The sequence below is a fragment of the Pieris napi genome, chromosome 10, assembly GCF_905475465.1.
Source record: "Pieris napi chromosome 10, ilPieNapi1.2, whole genome shotgun sequence".
NCBI classification, from domain to species: domain Eukaryota; kingdom Metazoa; phylum Arthropoda; class Insecta; order Lepidoptera; family Pieridae; genus Pieris; species Pieris napi.
The window spans coordinates 771,178-793,492 of NC_062243.1; the positions used below are offsets into that span (position 1 = coordinate 771,178).

General features: G+C 35.8%; 2 protein-coding genes across 2 annotated transcripts in view; one reads left to right on the forward strand and one right to left on the reverse strand.

Annotated features, from left to right (window-relative positions):
• Positions 1 to 69: 69 nt before the first annotated feature.
• Positions 70 to 10,567, reverse strand: LOC125053247 (2-oxoisovalerate dehydrogenase subunit beta, mitochondrial). Its single transcript, XM_047654506.1, has 8 exons — positions 10,274 to 10,567; positions 9,801 to 9,937; positions 8,579 to 8,722; positions 4,325 to 4,480; positions 3,470 to 3,641; positions 2,825 to 2,970; positions 1,257 to 1,343; positions 70 to 552 (listed from the first exon to the last, which is right to left on the reverse strand). Exons 1-8 carry the CDS (start codon positions 10,395 to 10,397, stop codon positions 412 to 414), a joined length of 1,107 nt encoding a protein of 368 aa, XP_047510462.1. The 5' UTR covers positions 10,398 to 10,567; the 3' UTR covers positions 70 to 411.
• Positions 10,568 to 17,149: 6,582 nt separating this feature from the next.
• The window catches only part of LOC125053244 (terminal nucleotidyltransferase 5C), a 161,454-nt gene continuing 156,288 nt past the window's right edge, over positions 17,150 to 22,315 (forward strand). The window contains exon 1 of the mRNA XM_047654497.1: positions 17,150 to 17,360. The gene's annotated coding sequence lies outside the window, so the exon portion shown is untranslated. The remainder of the gene's footprint in view (positions 17,361 to 22,315) is intronic.

Sequence of the window (22,315 nt, forward strand, 5' to 3'; positions counted from 1 at the left end):
ATTCAAAAATATAACATTTCTCACTAAAATTCACTTACCAAACTACTAGTGTAAATAAAAACTCCGAGATCGGTTATAATATTTATTGAAGATTCACAAGCTTATAATTAATATTTATACATCAGAACTTGCATAGTAAAATTAATATTGACAAGTATTCAGTAAGCCTCCCATGTAATAATAAAGAGCCTTAACTTCTAAATAACAAACCCGAATTCAATGAAGTTCTTCCACCGCATGTGGAATTACCTGATACTAATCGCTACAGTTACGTGGTAAGTTTATATGTCATCGTAGACAATTTATTACGCCCCTATTGCAACGTGACGTTTCCATACAAATACGCCTATCACATACTTTCCTCTACCCCTGGACCTATTACTCTTAATAAAATTACAGCATTTCACAAAACTAATAATTAAGCAGCTTCTCCAGGGCGCTGAGACAGCGCATCTTGTCGGGAAGATAGAAAGGCTCGAAAACGTGAGGGAAGGGCGCGTCCCATCCTGTCACTCGAGCCACTGGGGCTTCCAGGTGCAGGAAACATTCCGACTGGAACACATATTTTTACACAAACTTAAAAAAGAAAATTTATCACAAAATGTCAATGTGTGTCGAGTCAAGAATACCAGACACCGATAAAATATCTCACCTGTTAACAGTTTGATTTAGTTAAAAAACTAATATAATCGAAATCCGTTACGCAATTAGTCGGTAATAAGTCTGCTCAACTGATCAAAATTATACTAAAACAGTGGCGGGGTTTACTAGCAGGCCGTGTAGACTGAAGCCTAGGGCGGCAAATTTGGGAACCAATTTTTTTTGCAACCTCAAAAAACGGTTTTCTGATATTTTACCCAACCCCCAACCAGTAATCGACCTCTGCACCCTCAGCTCACACGTTGCTTAAGTGAAACGAGCGAAATTGCAGAACATTTATTTAATTATGTATTAACATGTGTTTCTCTCTTCAATCAACCCATACTTGTCATTCCTACTACTGATGAGCTCAAAAATCAAACCCAAAAATTATTTTACGTGCAACGAAATTGTTGGATCGAATAATAATCTTGGACATTTGAAGAGGCAAGGGCGGCAAAAATGTCACAGCCATTTAAAGAAAACTTTTCTACGTTTTATAAATGATGCTGTTAAAACGCCATCTAGCGTTGAGCGAATTACGTACCGACTACTGGTTTTTAATACTTAATTTAGAAATATGATTAGGGATCGGAGACCGCAAATATAAAGTATACCTGTACAGTAGCAGCTAATTCGGCGCCAAATCCACTTGTCAAGGGCGCTTCGTGAGCCACTAGACATCTGCCCGTTTTCTTCACGGACTGAAACGGAATAATAAAAGAAATTCTTTTTATTCATCTTTCTTCAACATTTAAAAGCAGCAATTTTTGAAGTGAAACTTCTTTAGGCGCATGAGGGTAAATTTAAAAAAAAAAATAGACTTCGAAGACGTTGAAGAAATTTTGTTAAAAAAGTGTGGTGACGGAATACTTTCTAAAATAGTGTTAATTATAGTCTAAGATCCGACCGCGTGATTTATACGTTCATATGTTTGATTAATAAAATATAATTTTTATCGATATTTATAACTAAACCAATGCAGATCCGCAAAGGTGGCCATCCAAATTTGGCCGCAATTAATTTTAATTAAAATGTAATTAATTATTTATTTTTGAACAATTACGTTCACTTGTAATTGTTAAAAAATATATTTCATTAGAAAGAAATATACCTGAGATACCGAGAAAGTTCAAGGTGCCATCCCTCACTTGGCCGCAACCTAATGTCAGCCAGGTGTAAACAGGTATAATTTCGTTAAATATATACGTTCATAATGTATTATCATGTTATACATACCAAATTGAAGATTAATTCTTTCCCTACATGATGAGATATAGGTGCCTATGCAAAAATGCCCGCAAATAGTGACTGCCAACGATTAAAGATAAATAAAAGCGAGAGAAACTTAAGATAAACACCCCATGTCGAATAAAGATAGAGCATCCCAGCTGCTTGTCGTTTTTATGCTACTGCGCATGCGTCCATAGATAAGGTGCTCAACTAAATACCGTACTGAATATTGCAATCATATCAATATTGTTTTAGTTGAATATAATTAAAAAAATATTGAAAACACTAGTTTGGTAGATTAATTATTATGACATATTATTTTTACTGCTCAATTTTTGGAGTATTTTAAACTCCAAGCAAATACGCGAGCTACTAGTTGAGCACCTTATCTATGGACGCATGCGCAGTAGCATAAAAACGACAAGCAGCTGGGATGCTCTATCTTTATTCGACATGGGGTGTTTATCTTAAGTTTCTCTCGCTTTTATTTATCTTTAATCGTTGGCAGTCACTATTTGCGGGCATTTTTGCATAGGCACCTATATCTCATCATGTAGGGAAAGAATTAATCTTCAATTTGGTATGTATAACATGATAATACATTATGAACGTATATATTTAACGAAATTATACCTGTTTACACCTGGCTGACATTAGGTTGCGGCCAAGTGAGGGATGGCACCTTGAACTTTCTCGGTATCTCAGGTATATTTCTTTCTAATGAAATATATTTTTTAACAATTACAAGTGAACGTAATTGTTCAAAAATAAATAATTAATTACATTTTAATTAAAATTAATTGCGGCCAAATTTGGATGGCCACCTTTGCGGATCTGCATTGGTTTAGTTATAAATATCGATAAAAATTATATTTTATTAATCAAACATATGAACGTATAAATCACGCGGTCGGATCTCGTACTATTAGGAATAATGAATATAGACACTTACATTACAAACGGTTTCTTCATCCCAAGGTAGTATAGACATGAGGTCGATGACCTCGCAGCTGATTCCTAACGTCTCTTGTGCTTTTTGGGCCACTTCTAGAAGTACGTGCACTTGGGTGCCCCAGCCTATTAGGGTTGCTGCATCACCTATTAAATAAATATGATCATTATTTCACTGCCAAACATACACTATTATGTATAAGTAGTATTCTGCACCCTAATAGGCAGATTTATCTCACGATTTCGTTAATAGTGTACGAGCCAAGACTACATTTGCTCACTTAGACTTTCTTAGTTTTATAAGCGTGGCGATTTCCTATATATCATGGGAGTTACGACCCGAGAGTAAAGCCAGACGTAGGCACTCTCTTCAACTGTTACATTGCATTCATTCGTTGCATAGCAATTATTAGCAATTCATTATTTCGGTTATATTCTATTGTTGTTCGCGAGTGGTAAAACTAAAATCCTCTATTATTTAAAGCACCCGATGACCCTCTGTCCAATAATCAAAAATATTAGTTCATAGGTTTTATTCTTCTCAAATTTAAGCAATGTGATTCCATAATGAAACAATGCTCCATATTGGCTAAACACAATTGAATAGGCAAAGTTCAACTAAAAAAAAGGTAAAAGTAGTACCAGCCTTCTCTTAAAACTTGTGCTTTTCCCAGAGGTATTTCGTAGCTGTCCGTGGGCACTTCTTCGGCGGCTGCTCGGTACAAGATCTTCGGTTCCAGAAACACACAAGGATCTCTCTCCTTGAGGCAGGATAAGAGGAGGCCTTTTGCTGAAATTGGGCCTCTGGGGACTACCACCTATGATTTTTTACAAAACTGTTTTTAACTGGTATATTGTAATTCGTAATACACCACATATGAAATATATAGGACTAGCAAACCGGCCAAGCGTTGCTGTGGCTAAGGTTTTAGTTATATTAAATCGTAGTAACTATTCAAGGGAAACGGTAGGAGAACACCAGTCATGGGGACCACCATGCTTTTTTGGTAGTAATGCCATTAAATTGCAGCTTATTTGAAACGTTGGTACTTTCAACACAGCGCCATCTGTTAGAATTGTGACTATCAAATAATAAACAAATATTTTGCAATAAAATATTATTGCGGGTATAAATTCAGATGTAAGCTATCCTATCTTTTAAGTTAGATAAAACTGCACACGGTGTGTAAATTTTATTTAAAATCGGTTAAGTAGTTTAGGAGTCTATCGCGGACAAACAACGTGACACGTGATTTATATATATTAAAGATATAATATTTAATGACAAGAATAATACAATCTGGTAACTTTGTATTTTTTGGAAAATAACAGTATAGACATATTCAGAAAAGTTTTGTTTTCCTGTGTAGTAATATATGTATGTCTATTTGCAATGGAAAACAACAAATTTTTATTTTTTTCAAATACTATCAATGTGTTGTCACTGAGGATAGTACTATTATAATGTTAAATTCGCAACAAATACAAATATATTACATACCTTAAGACCTGGTGCATGAGAAAAGAAGGCCTCAGGGCTCTGTGAGTGGTACAGACCCCCGTGCCCCACTGCTCCACAGGGAGCTCGGACTGTTAGGCCCCCACAGTCAAACTGGCCTCCAGAGCGGTACCTACACTTCGCCGCTTCGTTTACTAGCTGAAATAAAATATAATATTCAAACTCAAACTCAAAATATCTTTATTCAAGTGGGTAACCAAGTACACTTTTGAATCGTCAAGTTAAATTAATCGTAAATTTACATTTACTACCAGTTCGCAAGTCAAGGGCGTAGAGCGGGTAAGAAGAACTGGCAAGAAACTTTCCGCCACTCTCTTTAATCGCCAAGTATTGTCATACAAATTGTTTGAACTGGAGCAAATCAATCCCAAGGATTAGGATCATTTAAGTAGTCCTCAAATTTATAAAAAGCTTTGTTGATTAATTTTCGTTTAACGAGGGCTTTGAATTTATTTAGTGATAATTCTCTAATTTCGCTTGGGAGTTTGTTGTAAAAACGAATACAATTTCCATATAAGGAGTGGTTTATCTTTTGGAGCCTGGTTGGTTGATTAAACATACAATTTGAAAAAAAAAATACAAAATGAATATCTTTGATTGAGACTAAACTGAAAACAATTAATATTTTTTTAGCAATTATTTTTCTGGCGTCGGGACGTGACGACCCCATCGCCCACTGGTGAAATAACCTGTGACAGAGGTTATTTCATCAGCGCAATCAGTCAACCCCTTCCTAGTGGGAGTGCCATGCTGTTGCCTTCGGGCTTCAGCCAAATGGGCAGGCACGACCGGGGCAGTACCACTGTCTCTCAGAAAACCGGCGTGAAGTGATGCAATAAGTTTGCCTTATTGTACTCGCGTTTCGTGCGGTGAGAGAGACTCCCGGAGCCCATTTCCCCCCCCCCCCTCTACAAGAAATATGAAGGTGCAGAAAAAAAGACAGAATCTACCCCAGGGGGGTACCACACGCGCTCGCGGTGGAGAATCCCCCTCTGGGCGTCCAACACCGGGACACTCTGCGCCCGGTGGTGGACGCACAGGCTGCCCTTCGTATTCTGGGGGGGGCAATTCTGCGCTCGGAAAAAATAACATAATTCGTTCTCGGGGCAAACGGAGCAAACCTACAAAGGCACCCCCGTCCACACTCGCCGTGGACTTCACAAATGTTAGGGGGCTCAATACCAATATCAACGCAGTCCACTACCATTTAGAGACTGCGAAGCCGGCCTTGCTCTTTCTTACCGAGACTCAGATTTCCTCCCCGGCTGATATTTCCTACCTCTCCTACCCGGGGTACAAATTGGAACATTCATTTGTGCCGCGGGCGGGAGTTTGCGTGTACGTCAGAGAGGATATCTGTTCTCGTCGCCTCGGGACGCTTGAAGGAAGGGACCTATCTAACCTCTGGCTGCGCGTAGACTGCGATGACCATCCGCGATTCTACGCATGCCTGTATAGGTCCCATAGCGGAAATATCGAAACTGACCGACTCATTGAGCACATCCAAATGGCTACAGATTCCCTGCTCGAAAGGGTTCCTACCGCTGAAATCGTGATACTTGGCGATTTTAACGCCCACCATGCCGATTGGCTCGGCTCTGAAACTACCGATCACGCGGGAAGATCCTTTCACGACTTTGCTTTAGCCTACGACCTGACACAAATGGTCCCTGCGATTACGCGAATACCAGATGTGGATGGTCATAAACCCTCTTTGTTGGACCTTCTGCTGACTTCACATCCGGAGAACTATCAAGTCTCTGTTGACTCGCCATTGGGTTCATCAGATCATTGTGTGGTCCGGAGTACTGTGCCATCTACGCGCCCTTCACGGCCCCGCTTTATGGGTTGTCGCCGTATTTGGCACTATAAGTCAGCAGATTGGGACGGGATGCGGTCTTTCTTTGCGTCCTACCCTTGGGGGCCTATGTGCTTTTCGCCGGAAGCTCCAGATTCCGTCGCCGCCTCTGTCGCCGAAGTGGTTCTGCAGGGCATGGAACTCTTTATTCCATTTTCTGCGGTGCCGATCGGTGGCAAGTCTCAGCCCTGGTTTAAACGTTCTTGCAAGGCGGCCTCGCGTCGAAAGCGAGAATGCTTTAAGGCATGGGCGGAAGCGGCGAAATCTCGTGATGCCAATACCAGCGAACTTAAAACAGCATATAACTCAGCCTCCAGGTCCTTCAAACGAGAAATCACTAAGGCAAAGTCAGAGCACATTGCCAGATTTGGCGAGAGATTGGCCCAACTCCCTTCAGGGACTCGAGCCTTCTGGTCTCTCGCCAAAGCTGTCCAGGGGAATTTTTGTCAGCCCTCCATTCCGCCACTGCACAGGGAGGATGACTCTCTGGCCCACACTGCGAAGGAGAAGGCCGACCTTTTGGGCTGTCTCTTCGCGTCCAACTCGACTTTGGATGACCGAGGGAGATCACCACCGACCATTTCGCGGTGTGATTCCTCGATGCCGGAAATCACATTCCGGCAACGTGCTGTCCGCAAAGCACTGTCTTCCTTGGACATTCATAAGTCGAGCGGGCCGGATGGTATCCCCCCAATTGTGCTGCGTACTTGTGCTCCTGAGTTGGCTCCGGTCTTAACGCGCCTTTTCCGGTACCTGTACTCGCTCGGCACTGTCCCGAAGTGCTGGAAGACCGCTTCGATACATCCGATCCCAAAAAAAGGCGATCGCTCTGATCCGTCCAACTATCGACCAATAGCTATAACCTCCTTGTTCTCCAAAATAATGGAAACCATTATTAATTGCCAGCTCTTGAGTTATCTAGAAGGTCACCAGTTGATTAGCGATTCTCAGTACGGCTTTCGTCGTGGTCGCTCAGCTGGTGACCTCCTTGTATACCTTACCCATAGGTGGGCGGAAGCAATTGAGTCCAAGGGGGAGGCGCTGGCGGTAAGTTTGGACATAGCGAAAGCCTTCGATCGGGTGTGGCACAGAGCACTGCTCTCGAAGCTTCCAGCCTATGGGCTTCCCGAGAAATTATGCGATTGGATCTCCAGCTTTCTGGCCGATCGGAGCATCAAGGTCGTCATCGACGGAGCATGTTCCGACCTTAAACCCGTGAACGCTGGGGTCCCACAAGGCTGTGTTCTATCCCCGACCCTATTTCTTCTGCATATCAATGATATGTTGCAACTTAGCAACATTCACTGCTATGCGGATGACAGCACTGGGGATATTCTTTACACTGGCCGGGCAGGTATTTCTCGGGCAGTTGTTGATGAGTACCGGAACAAACTTGTGTCTGAAGTCGAAACTCTACTACGTGGAGTCTCAGACTGGGGCAGACAAAACCTAGTCCAATTTAACCCCAAGAAGACACAAGTTTGCGCGTTTTCCGCTAAAAAAACACCCTTTGTCGCTACTCCTCTTTTCGAAAACACTCTTCTTAAAGCCACAGCCAGCATTGGAATACTTGGCGTTGACATATCGAACGACGTTCAGTTTCGCGGTCACTTGGAGGGAAAGGCTAAATTAGCCTCCAAAAAGCTTGGTGTGCTCAGCAAGGCGAGGCGGTACTTCACTCCGGGCCACCGCATGCAACTATATAAAGCGCAAATTCGGCCCCACATGGAGTACTGCTCTCACCTCTGGGCGGGGGCTCCCCAGTACCAGCTCCTTCCACTTGACCGTATACAACGCAGAGCGGTTCGAATCGTCGACGACCAATCCCTCTCCGAGCGGCTTGATCCTTTGGCGTTGCGTAGAGATGTGGGGTCACTCTGCATCTTCTACCGCATTTACCATGGAGAGTGTTCAGAGGAGTTGTTCGGATTAATACCTGCAGCTGAATTTCATCATCGGACGTCGAGACAGAATACGAAATTCCACCCGTATCACCTCGACGTCCGCCGTTCCACAACTGAGCGTTTTTCAAGGCAGTTTTTGCCGCGCACAACCACTATGTGGAACCAGCTGCCCACTGAAGTATTTCCGAACCAATTCGACTTAGGGTCCTTCAAGAAAAGAGCGTACCTATTCTTAAAAGGCCGGCAACGCACTCGCGAGCCCTCTGGCATTGAGAGTGTCCATGGGCGGCGGTATCACTTAACATCAGGTGAGCCTCCTGCCCGTTTGCCCCCCGTTCTATAAAAAAAAAAAAAAAAAAAAAAAAAACCAAACCCACAAGTCTTTACTAGATCAAACACATCACATAAAAATAGCTGATAAAACTCACTTACAAACCCAGGAACTTCTATCTCAACACATAGTGTTTAACTTACCTGATCGAAAGCTGGGAAAATGTAATCAGCAAATTGTATTTCGGCAATTGCTGTGGCACCTGCTGTGGCCAATCCAATCCCAAAGCCAGCTATACCTTGCTCACATAAAGGTGTGTTGAATACTCGATCATTGCCATATTTTTCCTGAAATGATACACACACATTCTGTACATGGGATGTGAATCTAAGTATCAGATCATGGTTTTGACATATTTTAGTATCAGTTTATATAAAAGGGAAGTACTAGACAGATATACTCAACTTACAATGTATAGTCTTATAGGAATCTTGAAATAAAATAATAAAACTATTATGTGCATAAACACTTGCACAAGGCATTCATATTGGGATTGTACAATTTAGTGCCACACATAATATATAAACATTTTGTCATGATCGTAGAACAATGTCGGATTTGATAAAAACCAAAATCCACTTTTTATCATATTTGTATACTATGCTGCATTGACTAAATATTACGGTTACATTAAAAAAGAATTCCATGTGTTTTAAATTTCAAATTATTCAGTCTGCAAAGTGACGGATTTGATATGATTTTTGTAGAAAACTGTGTAATTAAATAAATCTTAATTAAATTAATTAACTATTTTTATTTTGTTTCAAAAAAACCCTTTTGTTAGCTTGAATGCCAATTTTCATAATAACAGAATATGAATTAAAATAGTTATGACAAAAACTAACATTATTTCAGATCAGATCCGCCACTATGATGATTTATTAAAACAGACAACAAATACAATTTATAAATATATTACACATAACACATTACATTGATCACATCTATAGATCTGGGTTTTATTCTTATTTGATAATATTTTGTGAAGTGGGTGATATGTCATTCCAGTTATGGCTTCAATGCTAATAAATGTTTAAATCTGCAATTGAAGTTTTATTTACATAAATAATGTATTGAAAAAGTATTCCATTTTAGCATAATTTTACAAGAATCCAAAAAGCCTAATAGATTTGTGTCATTGAAAATTTTATGTACAAATGAATAATAGCTATGTTAATGCCACATTCAGAATAAATAATCAACATATTTTACCTTTTATTAATTTTCTTATGTAACATTTAGTTAGTGACAACACAATGTGGACCTCTTTATGCAAATATTATTGTGATTTGATGGCAAGGTGATGAAATGTAACAATGTAAATCAACGTTTTCTGTTTCTACCATATAAACATGATTTTGATACCTGAAGGCCAAGGGCACATCTGAAGACTCCTCCAAAGGCTACATCCTCACCAAACAAAACTGCACTTGAATCTGTCTTTAAAGTAATATCCATGGCATTATTGATTGCTTGCATCATATTCATTTTTGTTGTATCACCTGAAATAATAAATTATTAATATATATAAATCATCACACGGCACACATCAGAGTCTATAGCTAGTTTATGTATGTGCCATATACATTAAACTCATGTAACATTTAAAATGTTTTACATATTTAATTAAATGATAATTGACCTGACCTGAACAGTGGAAAATTGTGTGAAAAGCAAAAGTTATTATTATATAATAAATTGGACATCATGGCATAATAGGATAAATCTTCTGAGATCTTGGTGGTAAAAGTATCATAAGTAAACAATTTCCAATTGGCAGCTGATTAGATATTAAACAATTTTTAATTAACCTTACCAAAATGTAAAATATCACTCACCCTCTATGGGCCTGTGTTCATCTGGGAAAAATGTAAAATGTGAAGACATTCTTTTCATAAAATGGTTTACATTTTGGAATAAATATCTTGAAACAAATATTTTTTGTTGTACTATTCCGTTCATTTTGTTTAAAACGTGCTCGCGACCACAGTGTTAGAATTGAATGGAGTGAATAAATTAAAGAAAACATCTTATCTACAATTGTAATTATAATGAGCGTAACCGATAAACACTGATAGCGCATGAAAAAAATTAGTTTTGTTTATTTAATATTTTATGAAACCTTGAGAGATGTAGGTATTTTTAATACAAAATTAAACAGTCAAACAATATCAATGTAATAAAATGACTACGTATATATGTTAAATAAGATATATTAATAAGCACTCATTTGTATGTTTAAATTATTAAAAAATATGTATAGTTAATTTTTAACTCCAGAGTCCAGACTCCAGACAATTGAGTGTTGACACTTGACAGTTGATTTGAAACTTGTGTTCAGCTGTCAGTTGTCAACAATTATATGTTGACTGACGGCAGCTAGTGGTTAGAGATAATCCATTATCGTCAGTTCAGATAAAAATATTAATGTTAAATTGTTAAAACTTACATTAATTGCATCTATGGAACAATAATATTATTTAAATTAAGTAGTAAAATGTTTAACTTTACTCTCTTATTATTATTTCTTACTGTATACTGGATTACTGAACTAAGCAGTTCATCATATGATTTTTTGCTAACACGTTTAATATACTTGATACTCTAAACACTTTTTCATTTTCAACAAGTAACTTTTTATTACTAAGTGAATTCTAATCAAAAAGTTATACAATTATCTGTGCATAAACGGTTATCATGTTCGCATTGTTTTTTTATGTTATTCTCATCATGTGCCGCCGAAGCTGGCTACTTTGCTTAAAAATATTATCAAGATCTGATGACAATGAAACTATAAATATTTTATTCACGAAAGCATGTGTCTGGTCCATGGAACATTCACAAAATAAGCTTGACGCACCAATACAGTTCAACGTGTCAAAAATATAAGTTTGTACTTTATTCATTAGTTTATTTACAACACAAATTAAATTGATTGACGAATATTTAAATCCTTGGGATTGATTTGCTCCAGTTGAAACAATTTGTATGACTCAAAACTTAGCGATTAAAAAGAGTGGCGGAAAATTTTCTTGCCAGTTCTTCTTGCCCGCTCAACGCCCTTGACTTGCTAACTGGTAGTACAAGTAAATGGACAATTAATTATTTAACTTCTTTTCTGACGTTCATAAGTGTATTTGTTTACCTATATAAATAAAGTTATTTTGAGTTTGAAAAAAATAAAATATTTTATATAAAATTTGGCCAATTTTATACAATAAACAATTAAAAGCTATTATTAGGTATACAATTAGCAGAAAACGTGTTGCTGTTCATAATTTTTAAATCATAGTTTATAAATCACAATATATAACACTTTATATGCTTCATGTAGGTCGCTCTCCGGCGAAGAGTCGAGAAAACTATTAATCTGCGAGAGTACGCGGGGAATGGGAGCTTATTGACGCTGGACTGTAAGATACATCGCAAAAAGCCCTCAAGGTAAGGCAAGTACTTTCTTTTATATAAGGGTCTAAGGAGCTTTTTTAAGTTTCTTGTAATCAAAGCCATTTTAGAAATTCGACAATAAAAATAGTTAATCAAATAGGTTAGTAAAAGATTGGCGGAAACCAAATCAATTAGTTTTAAACGGTACTAATTTCCAACATCCGGAATACCTGTTCACAAATTGCGAATAAAATTTTATTGTTATCATTGTTTTTACGTTTTTGGCGCATAATTGACTCCGACGTCCATAAAAGTTAACGAATTTATATGAAACAAGTGAAAATCGACTTTAGCGAGTTATGTTACTGATTGGTTTATCAGATCCTTTACATCATATATTCGCATTTTGTAATAAATTGATATGTATCTGGATGTCAATAAAGAAATATCAATGTTAAGTGTACATTACGAGTATTTATATATATGCCAGACAGACCTTGTATCGTCCATCTTGACTTAATGTTGATCATTGATAAAATTTCATTAATCCAATGTTTCCCAACCTTTTTTGTGCCACCTTAAAAGAGTGGCGGAGAGTTTATTGCCAGTTCTTCTCGTCCGTTCTACGCCCTTGATTAGACAACTGACAGTAGATGTAAAATTAGAAGCATTTAGCATTTTAAGATGTATTTCTTTATTGACGTTCATTTGTTACCTAAATTGTTTGTTACACATTGTGTTATCAAAATGAATAAATGATTTTGACTTTTACCTTAGCCTACTTAAAATTCTTATGCCCCCTATATTCATATAAGTTATATATTAAAAAATTTGTTCACTGAAGAAATTTAAATGATAGGTTTAAGGAAAAAAAATACTAGGAAGTTGTTATCGAAACAGTAAGTAAATTTGTAAAAAATGAAAAATTCCAAATAGTTTTAATAAAGATTTTTCTATATAATTTTATTTGATACTTGCTGCACCTTACCTGCTTGCTTCGATTGCCCCCCTTAAAAATCAAATCAAATCCTGTGAGGCGTGGGCACCACGTCGGGACGAACTGCTTCAATCTGTGCATCGGCTAAAATAAGTTCAGTGGTTTAGTACATATGTTGGGTGTAATAAGAATAATAGATATATATCAAAAGTTAAACATATTATTTTAGATAAAGCGATGTGGAATAGAATGTTTACTGATATACTGTAGAATATTTACGGTGTTTAATTTTTATATAAGGGCTCACATAAAGGGTTGCGAAGATTTAAACTAAGTGAAAAGTACATAATGTGAATGTTATATCTGTAATAAAACATCATAAATAAATCAAAGTATGATTTTACCATAAATAAAAAAGTTCTGCTGTCAATATTAATTAACATGATACATACTTCATTGTCTTTCGACATTTTGGCGTAAGATTAAGAGTCGAGAACAAAGACGATTTACTTGATTGTCTTTTTCGAGTGTTAGGTACTGTGTAATTTTTGACATACGGAGGTGACGCGTATAGGTAAGACTCATGAGAAGACTGAAGAATCGTGCGCCAATTTTGACGTGACAATGTCTAATAAATCGACGAACGCCAGCTGAACGCACGAAAAAGCATGTCTCATTGTCCCGTTACGCACATTGTCCTGTTTTGCTCATTGTACACATGCACGGCATCTATCTCTCTTCCACTCGAAGACTTAAGTATGCAATCATTTCAGCAATGTTTTGTTATGTCGTCACGTTAAACTATCGTCCGTAAACCGACTTTACAGACAACCATTTTTTCGATGAGAGTTGCACGCTTAACCGGGCTCTTCTTAACTTCTCCTAATATTATTCACAGTTAAATTTTGTTTTGTGTAATAGCAGGGCCTGAATTTTAATTATTTGTCGGAGTATACATATAAGCAATGACTCAAGAGATAATTACAAAACCGCAAATTGTTGAACCCGATACAAAGCGAAAATCTCAACACTTTAATTACTTTACGCAAACTTCAACAATAACTTCTGCGAAACGATTTAAAGTTAATCATTCAAAGGAAATTGAAAATTATTTCTACGCTTTAAATAAGAAACTACAGACGCAGTTTTAAGGATGGGTATATTTCCAGCTCAAAACTCCGGTAAGCACCACATAATATATTCCCACAAATATTGAGATTTTGTATCGCGCATTAATTACGAAATGTACAGAGTACCGGCGCCAACCGGTTCGACCAAAGAAAATCGGCTAAAGTCTATTGAGACTGGCCTACGGGAGATAAAACTGTGCACATATAGGTGTTAGCAAACGCACTGTGACATTTCTTCCAAAACTATTAATTATTTGTGACGAGAAAAACTCCAACCTTCTCAGGCGCAAGAGGAAGTAAAAGATTCGCTCATCTCCTGCCACCTTTCCGGTCCGGTAGAATGTAAAAGCGGCCCTAAAGGCCTGTTTGATGCTGGAACTATCCGAGGTGATTAAAGTGGGTATTGCTCAGCCGGTTCTCTGAGTAGCGTAATGCCTGGAATGAGTCGGGCTCGCTTGGCTGTTTTAGTGCAGGGAATGCGTAAATTTTAAATATATATGTCGCAGCCAACTGATTTAATTAGCCGTTCAATCAACAGCCTAGCCTCTTTACTATGAATGAATATCATTTGCTGCACATCTTCGTGACGTTCCGTAAAAATTTACCCTCATGCGCCTAAAGAAGTTTCACCTCAAAAATGTATTAAAGTAGATAAGGTAAGCACACTTTCGATAAAGGCTTTTTCGATTTTTTTTCAATCTTGGTGTTCTCTAGCGGTTCGAATCTATATTGGACCTGTTTTATATGCCTTCCTTTCTTTCGTTTCCAACTTCGTAGATACCACTGCGTCACGATTCGGTTCCATTTTCGCTTCTTTTCTCTACTTACAACGAGAAATAAATTCTATAGAATCGAAATCAGCCTTTGATCTTATTATTCAATCCTTATTCGCACATCATATCTTATTGAATCCCTTAAATGTATTTAACGTCACTTTCACTCAATAAACGCAATACATGGGTATAAATTGAAGCTTTACGGAAAAAGCCTGAAGGTGAATTGGAAAACATCTAATTTACGGAATTGGCGTTTAAATCTGTAAAAGAAGTTTTATTTCTGTAACTGAAATAGTAGGGTTTCCTGGAATATTAATTAAAAACTCGTTTATTACTTTATTATTTATTTTTAGAAGTTGAGCAATGTTTGCCGCCTCCAGAATGTTGATGGGTATACTTTTGTACACGTTTCATGCCACGCACTACCGATTTGCCGTTTAATAAATCCATAAATAAAAAGTCATCTATCTAGGTTTTGATTATATATTATTTTTGTCAATTGACCCAAAATTCTCAATAACTAGTAAGCTATCAGCTCTGAGCCTTACTCGTCACGGGAGGCGGCTATTTGCATATGGCTTTATCGTGTTGCCTCAACATACATGCTTTTCCAATAAAATATCGAGATATTTGACGCCATTTTTTTGTTTGATATCATTTAGATTATTCACTTATTATATCTACTTAATAACAAGATTTTTCTTTGAAACCTCAATTGGAACGATTTCTATTTGCAATGTGTATGTTCCGTGCTCTTGTAAAGTCTTATTCAATTTAAACGGATTCTAAATAGTTTCGTAAGGCTTATTCCTTGGGCCATTTTTTTGATGTGATAAGAGGCAAACGGGCAGGAGGCTCATCTGATGTTAATACATGGGCACTCACATTTCCAGAAGGCTCGCAAGTGCGTTGCCGCTATGTTTATTTTTAGCCGGTACTCAAACTATATAATATATATTTGAAATTGCTCATCTAATAGACGAATATTTATTTATTTATACGTAATTATACAGCTACAAATATCTTTGTCATAAAAGAAAACACTTAGACAATATACAAAGCCAAAACAGATTACATAATTAAACAAAATATATATGAAACAGCAAAAATAAGTCGATACATTAATAGACAATAAAAAGAAAACTGAAATAAAACCTTAAACAAACGACAATTCATACTTAATATTTTAAATTAAAAAACTAAATTGACACTACTGCTAAATAAAGTCTTCCCGCTTTTTAAAATATTTCCTCACATCCTTTTTGGTGAAGTGGAAAATATAAACTTCAATTTTAATACCATTTTGCTAAAGATATAGAATACAATTATAAAGCTATTGACTGCTTTTGACGTATTTGTTTTCCCCGAAAATTCCAATAATTTTCCCTAATGGCAAACTCTCCCTGATCTAATACCCCGAAGTACAGCGTCACGACCTCAATTTAGGTGTCTATAGCGTCGGCGTCGCAATGAATATTCAAACAGTCCATAATTAAAACTCATCCCACATTTCATTCACTGTCATCCCAATCATTCAAGGATGTTCTCGTATTCAGACAACCTAACCGTACGTCGTACCAACATATAGTGTAGTAAAGATTTTTCAGGATCTTGTAGAACCTTTTTCTCGCAGATTCTCTAAAAGATGCAAGTAAAGAAAATATTTAATAACATATAAAAACAATTGAAAAGCAACTTCTTAAAAAAATATATGTAGATATATCTGTTTTCAAGCACTAAGATATAATAACAATGAATTGGTGGTCTGCTATGTTAAAAATCAGCAGAATAATATAAATTATTCTTATATTTTTATTACTTGAAGGAATGAGAATCGCCACTAACTACTAGTATAGGCCTACAACACAGACAACTAAACAATATTAATTTTTGAGCCGTCGTAAGGTAGTAATGAAATAATTATCGTACACGAACTGTTCAGTTCACACATAAGCCACTGATTTTTGCGTAGCCGAAATTCTCTTTATAGTACAGAGATTGTATCTTGGAAAACTTACGAAGGAAACGCCAATTTAATTATATACAAAACATGTTGCACAAGTATTTATGTCCTACCTCAAAAAATAATGTTTGCTGTAAGAAACTAAGTGTTTTACTGAGATGTCAAATTTGCCTTTATAAAATCTCGAAGAGAATGAGAACGTAATGTACCGCGCCGAATGTAATATTTACGTCTTCAAGTAACCTTTGTTATTTGGAGCAATAAATATTTCAACGTATTGTGAAGTGGATTTAGTAGATGTCTTTTGCGTCGTTGCCGAATCATTTTCACTCGGCTACAGGATTATTCAGCTATAAAGACCGCACCCGAATCGTGACATCGATTAGACGCAAACGGTGCACAGTAATCGAGTAATACTATTACGAAACTATAAAATATTGTGGAGCTAAGTTACGTACATAGGTATTTTAAGTTGCGATTGTTGAGTGGCTAAGTCGCCATCGGCGCGAGTGCGCCACTTGACGACATTCACATTTAGTAACGCGCCAACCGCCGCGCGGAACATACGCGTTTGTCTTTACGGCCTGAGACCGGTACACCTGTGCCTGTGCCCGTGTATTCATCGCTAACACGTAAACATAGTTGTCACGTCGTTTGGACAAGTGCAGCCAAGTGAGATTGGAAGCGGTCGCCGCGTGTTGAACGCTCCCGAGTGACAGTTGCATTCTGCAGGTGCTTGCTTCTTTATTAATTGAAAAGTGATTGTAATATGGTCACGGCCGCGGCTCACATGTCCGGTCCAGTTTTCACGATCGTTGCCTCCGTCTTAGAATTCCACTAGTTGCTTTGTTTGGTACAGAGAACAGCGTATCTAACTACACTTGTTGATTCGCTCGCAACCCTTTTGATGTTTGATTCGACGCGTCACGATTCATCTCGTTCGGTTTTCTAGAGATGCTCGTTAGATCAACTTTCCAATGATTTTCTTTAGCGTTGCGTTACAATTATATTCGCATACATAACTAGCGACACCTTGCATTGCCAGTCAGGCCAAATATTTGCGGCTAATTGTCGTTCAGCAATTTTAAAATTATCTTTATAGCTGACATAATGAGAATAATGTGTGCTATTTTATTATTACACAAGTAATGAAAATGCAATAAATTATAATAATTGTAGCTATTCAGCGATAACATGGAAACTATGTAATAGATTAAAAACAACATATATTATAATTTTAAATTAGTCAATTAAGCATGCCATTTCTGGGTCAAAGGGGTAAGGAACCTAATATCCTTAGGCTGTCTCTAAACCAACACGTACATATGGAACCTTTTTTGAAGCTATGCATGTTATTATTATTATTATTTACGGCGTTACATGATATCACGACAAAGGATATAATAAATAAATATGAGGAAAATATAGAATTTATTTACAATTGTTGAATAAATCCAAAATTATTCCGGTTCAGAAGTAGGACTAGTCTTTAAGGTCAATTCTCGTCTTGATTTACACAGTTTTTCTATGTCTGGTTAAAATATAATTTCTTTGGACCTTTTCAATATAAACACAATATTAATTATGTTTTCATATTTTATGGTAATAACGGGTAAACTGTTTCTGAAATGAAGCTGACAGGATGACAACAGCACACAATAGAATTTCACCCTCGAAAGGAGCGCGACATTTTTAAAATAAAATTTTCTATTGTAGATATTGTAATAAGAATTCTATCGCAATTCAGTTAACGTATATGAAAATCGTTCTCACGCAATATTGCCTTCTTGATTTCATTTTAAATCAATTTCCAGACTTCCACAGTTTTTTTTTGTATCTTTATCTTGTCTAAACTGGTTCTTGTTAGGTTAGTTAAATGTATAAGGGTCCTTTAGTGATTCTTACAGTTTCTTCCGCGCTCCGCTTCCGCGATTGCACTTTTTGGATTCACAAACTTTAAATTTAAATTGACTTTTGAAAGGTACCGTCACCAGGTTTTTAATAAAAAATATGTTATCGTTTTCGGGGACATACATTTTCAATATGTTCTTACTCTATTTTAGCATAAAATTTATAGTACCTTTCCTAAATTATAATATATTTTAACGACTTTCGATATATATGATTACCATCATAGACACTTCACTATTCCCTATGAAGTTTTATTTCGATTTCACTTTGCTGAAGTTATGAACTTATTGTAAAGAAAATTCGATGTAATATTGTATCCGTAATTATTATTACGACGGACGAGATGTTTTAAAGGGTAATAACTAAATTAACAATTTGATTAAGAAACCATAACGTTGAGGTAGTGAATATTATTAAAAAAACTACAAAAACTGTATTTCAATATAATAAACAAATGACATTATATTTATATTAACAGTTACTGGTCCCCACGCTTTCTGTTTTCTTTCGGTCTTTTTGGTTTGTGAAAGAATTGACTCTTCCAAGAAAATAATATATATTTCTCATAAGGAATCAAAAAATATTACTTAAAATAATAAATATATTTAAATATGATTAAAAGATTCGTTTAAGCCCACTTCTCTAGACCGATTTGACTATAATAATCTAGACATTTTTAATAGATTGCGACTTGCCTACACAGGAGAATATAGTGGACAAATGTGTCTGCACACACCAGCGAACTCTATTTCAAGTACCGATATCTAACCCGGTTATTACGAGATACTTCTAAATTCATTGGTTAAATATTTGTAATAATTTAAAAAGAAATGTATTTTTTCAATAATAATGAAAAAACTATTAGGATTCATATGAAGCCAGTGTTAGAATGTATCTTGTATGACTTCGAGTCTTAAAATATACGAACTTGTATAGGTCAAGCGTATCTTAACTTTGACTTTTTAAGATAACATTTGAAACTGGCACAAATTAGGAGCAATTTAGAATCTAAGACTGCACTCGTGAACCATGATTTCAAATAAAATAAAATTTTGTGTAGGTGTTAATAACAAATAAATATTATGTATTTTAAGCAAAAGTTAATTGAAATGCACTTTGCATATCTCGTGGGTTCTGAGTTCAATTCCCAGCAAAAAATATTTTGGTTTGGTAGGAACTGGTCGGACGAAACGAAAAATATTATAATTTTTTTAATATTAGAAGTGTACAAAGTGAATTTAGTTTCATGTTAGTTATAATTAAATAGGAGACGAGTTATTACAACGAATAGACTCAACACAGGAACATCTCATAACATTCATTGTAGACAATGTTATGACTTGATTGATAAGAAGATATTATAAATCCAAACAAAATTTAAAGTGTTAATGTTTTAACTTTTTTTAACTTAATTTGGATAATCGTTTAAAATTATAGTAGCTTTATAAATTTCCAAATTGACTAAATATATAATAATGTCTTCAAACAGAGGATTCTCAATTTATGGGAGTTGTTCTTTTCTGTTTTTTGGTAAAGTAATAATTTCCAGTCGCTCTCAAGATCTGCTATGGACAAGTTCTTCAAATAATGATTAGAAGGACCTACTTGAAAATATGTTCTTTGTTTATGCTAATAATATTTAAGGAAATTTGCAGGAATTATCGAAGTATGTCAGTGTATACAATGGCAGGTAATTTATAAGTTAATTTTAATATCTAATAATCTCTTGTATCCGGTCTTTAAAATCTGCCGTCAGATAAATTGAGTAATAGAAGAAAATTGTATGGAATACCTACATATTAGATCATTACTACTTATAAAACGCTTAGTTACATTTATGAATGTTAATTTTACTATTATTATTTTTCCTACTATTATTATTAGATTATTTTTCTTTTTTTCTGAGTCAGGGCCAGTTACAGCACACACACATTACACACTTAAAATGTCCTTTATTCCATAATTTTTGTTATTTTTCTGTGTGTGTGTTTCGTTAATAATAAATGTTACGTTGTGTTGTGTTGTTTTTGATAAGGGTTAATTTAAAACAAGTTTATAAGATAATGGTTTTGAATTAATTAAATGGATTAAATTAGATTAAAAAAAATTTGATAATTATAGATTAAATTTAAACACATAATATTTTAGTGTGTTTGCCTGGTTTTTACGACCAAATATGAGTAGTTCCATCGATGTCGTTATAACAGATTTTGACAGTATTAATACTGGCTAATACAGCAAAGGTAGGAAACAGAAACATCTAAAACCCAAACCGACACAGAAAGCTGATCACATACCTATTACCTATACAGAAAATTGATCTAGGCGTCCGGTACAGAAACCTGAGGCACTGTTATTTCTTCATTGAAAAGTAATAAGGGAACTTATAAATATTGTTTGTTGTATCACAAATAAGCGAGGCGAGATAGTGGTAATGTATCAATATAGATTATATACTAATGCTTGTATTGAACACGTCATCATTAAAATTGTTTTATGAGGACGTGGAAGATTTGCAATCTAATTCAATCCATTAATACAATTTATTCGTTCAGTATTCGTGCATTTGACTTAGGTTTAATCGAGATAATACTGAGTTATTGCTGACATTACGGCGAACGAATTAGTCGAGCAAAAAAACTGTCAAAAAACTGTCAAAAGAGGGTTTGCCGACTGTACTTATGTATTTTCTGACTGTACTAATGAGTAATAAGCACGGGTATTGTTGTATTGCGTCTCTAATAAGACAAAATTTAATTAAAAACCTTTATACATGCACCAAGAGATGTCACTGGAAGTATGGTTTTATCATCAGCATTGTGCTTTCCAAATACGAGTTTCAGTTTTGATTTATTTCATTAATTTTTATTAGTAAACATAACAATCAAATATATAGTATTAACAATTTTCTTAACCTACATAGTAATAATAAAAACCATTAAAATTAATAAAAAGAAAATTCAAAGAAATTTAAAATGTTCCTGTGGCAGTGCACCTTTAACGCTGGCAGCATTTCTTCGCTGTATTGCGATACTTATTCGTTAAGCCAGGAATGTGCCAGCTCTGGGGTCACCGGTACTATCTACCAGGCGCCAACTTAAATCTTTAATAAGCGCCTGTGCACTTGAACCCCATGGCCCAAAAGTCTCTACTCTAAAGAGAACGAATTTGAAGTTGGAGGAAAGACTTATATTTGAGCCATTTATTATTTTAATAAATTATATAAATATGAATTTCCTAGAGATCTTATATAATAAATGCGTATTCATTTTTCAAAAAAGAAAACTAATGTTCCAAATAGGGCCTTAAAAAGACTTAGAGATCCACTTTTATTGGACATGTTTAAAAAACATGAGGAAAATGACACAAGACATTCGTAATCCATAACTCTTCAGCAGTCAGCTAAAAGGCCGTTTTCCTTATATGGTTTTATAACATCAAATATTCTTTCATAATAGTCTTAGTATCGAATGATTTATGAAGTAATGTTCTTGATTGACAGATGTGGGTTGTGACATTTCAGCCAATCATGTGTGGAATCTGTGGGCTAAGTTATTTCATGAATTCGTTTTTCCTTTACTCTGTTGTTTTTTATGTATTACCTATACTCTGGTTTGTATATTAAATCCGTCCCGAAGTCAGTGGTATAATAGCATATTTAAGTAATCCTGTGAGAGAATTGAGCAACTGATGGTTTATATTATGTTGGTTACTTTTGCAACGCCTATGTTCGTGGAATAATTAATTAAATTACCAAACTTCGAAGTGGAGTAAAC

What these genes read in the sequence shown, in the direction of transcription:
- LOC125053247 (XM_047654506.1), bottom strand. Translation starts at nt 10,397, where the DNA reads ATGAACGGAATAGTACAACAAAAAATATTTGTTTCAAGATATTTATTC. An exon ending in TTTTCCCAGCTTTCGATCAG is followed by an intron (nt 4,481 to 8,578) that starts GTAAGTTAAACA and finishes ATTTTATTTCAG; the next exon opens with CTAGTAAACGAAGCGGCGAA. An exon ending in AGCACAAGTTTTAAGAGAAG is followed by an intron (nt 2,971 to 3,469) that starts GCTGGTACTACT and finishes TTTATTTAATAG; the next exon opens with GTGATGCAGCAACCCTAATA.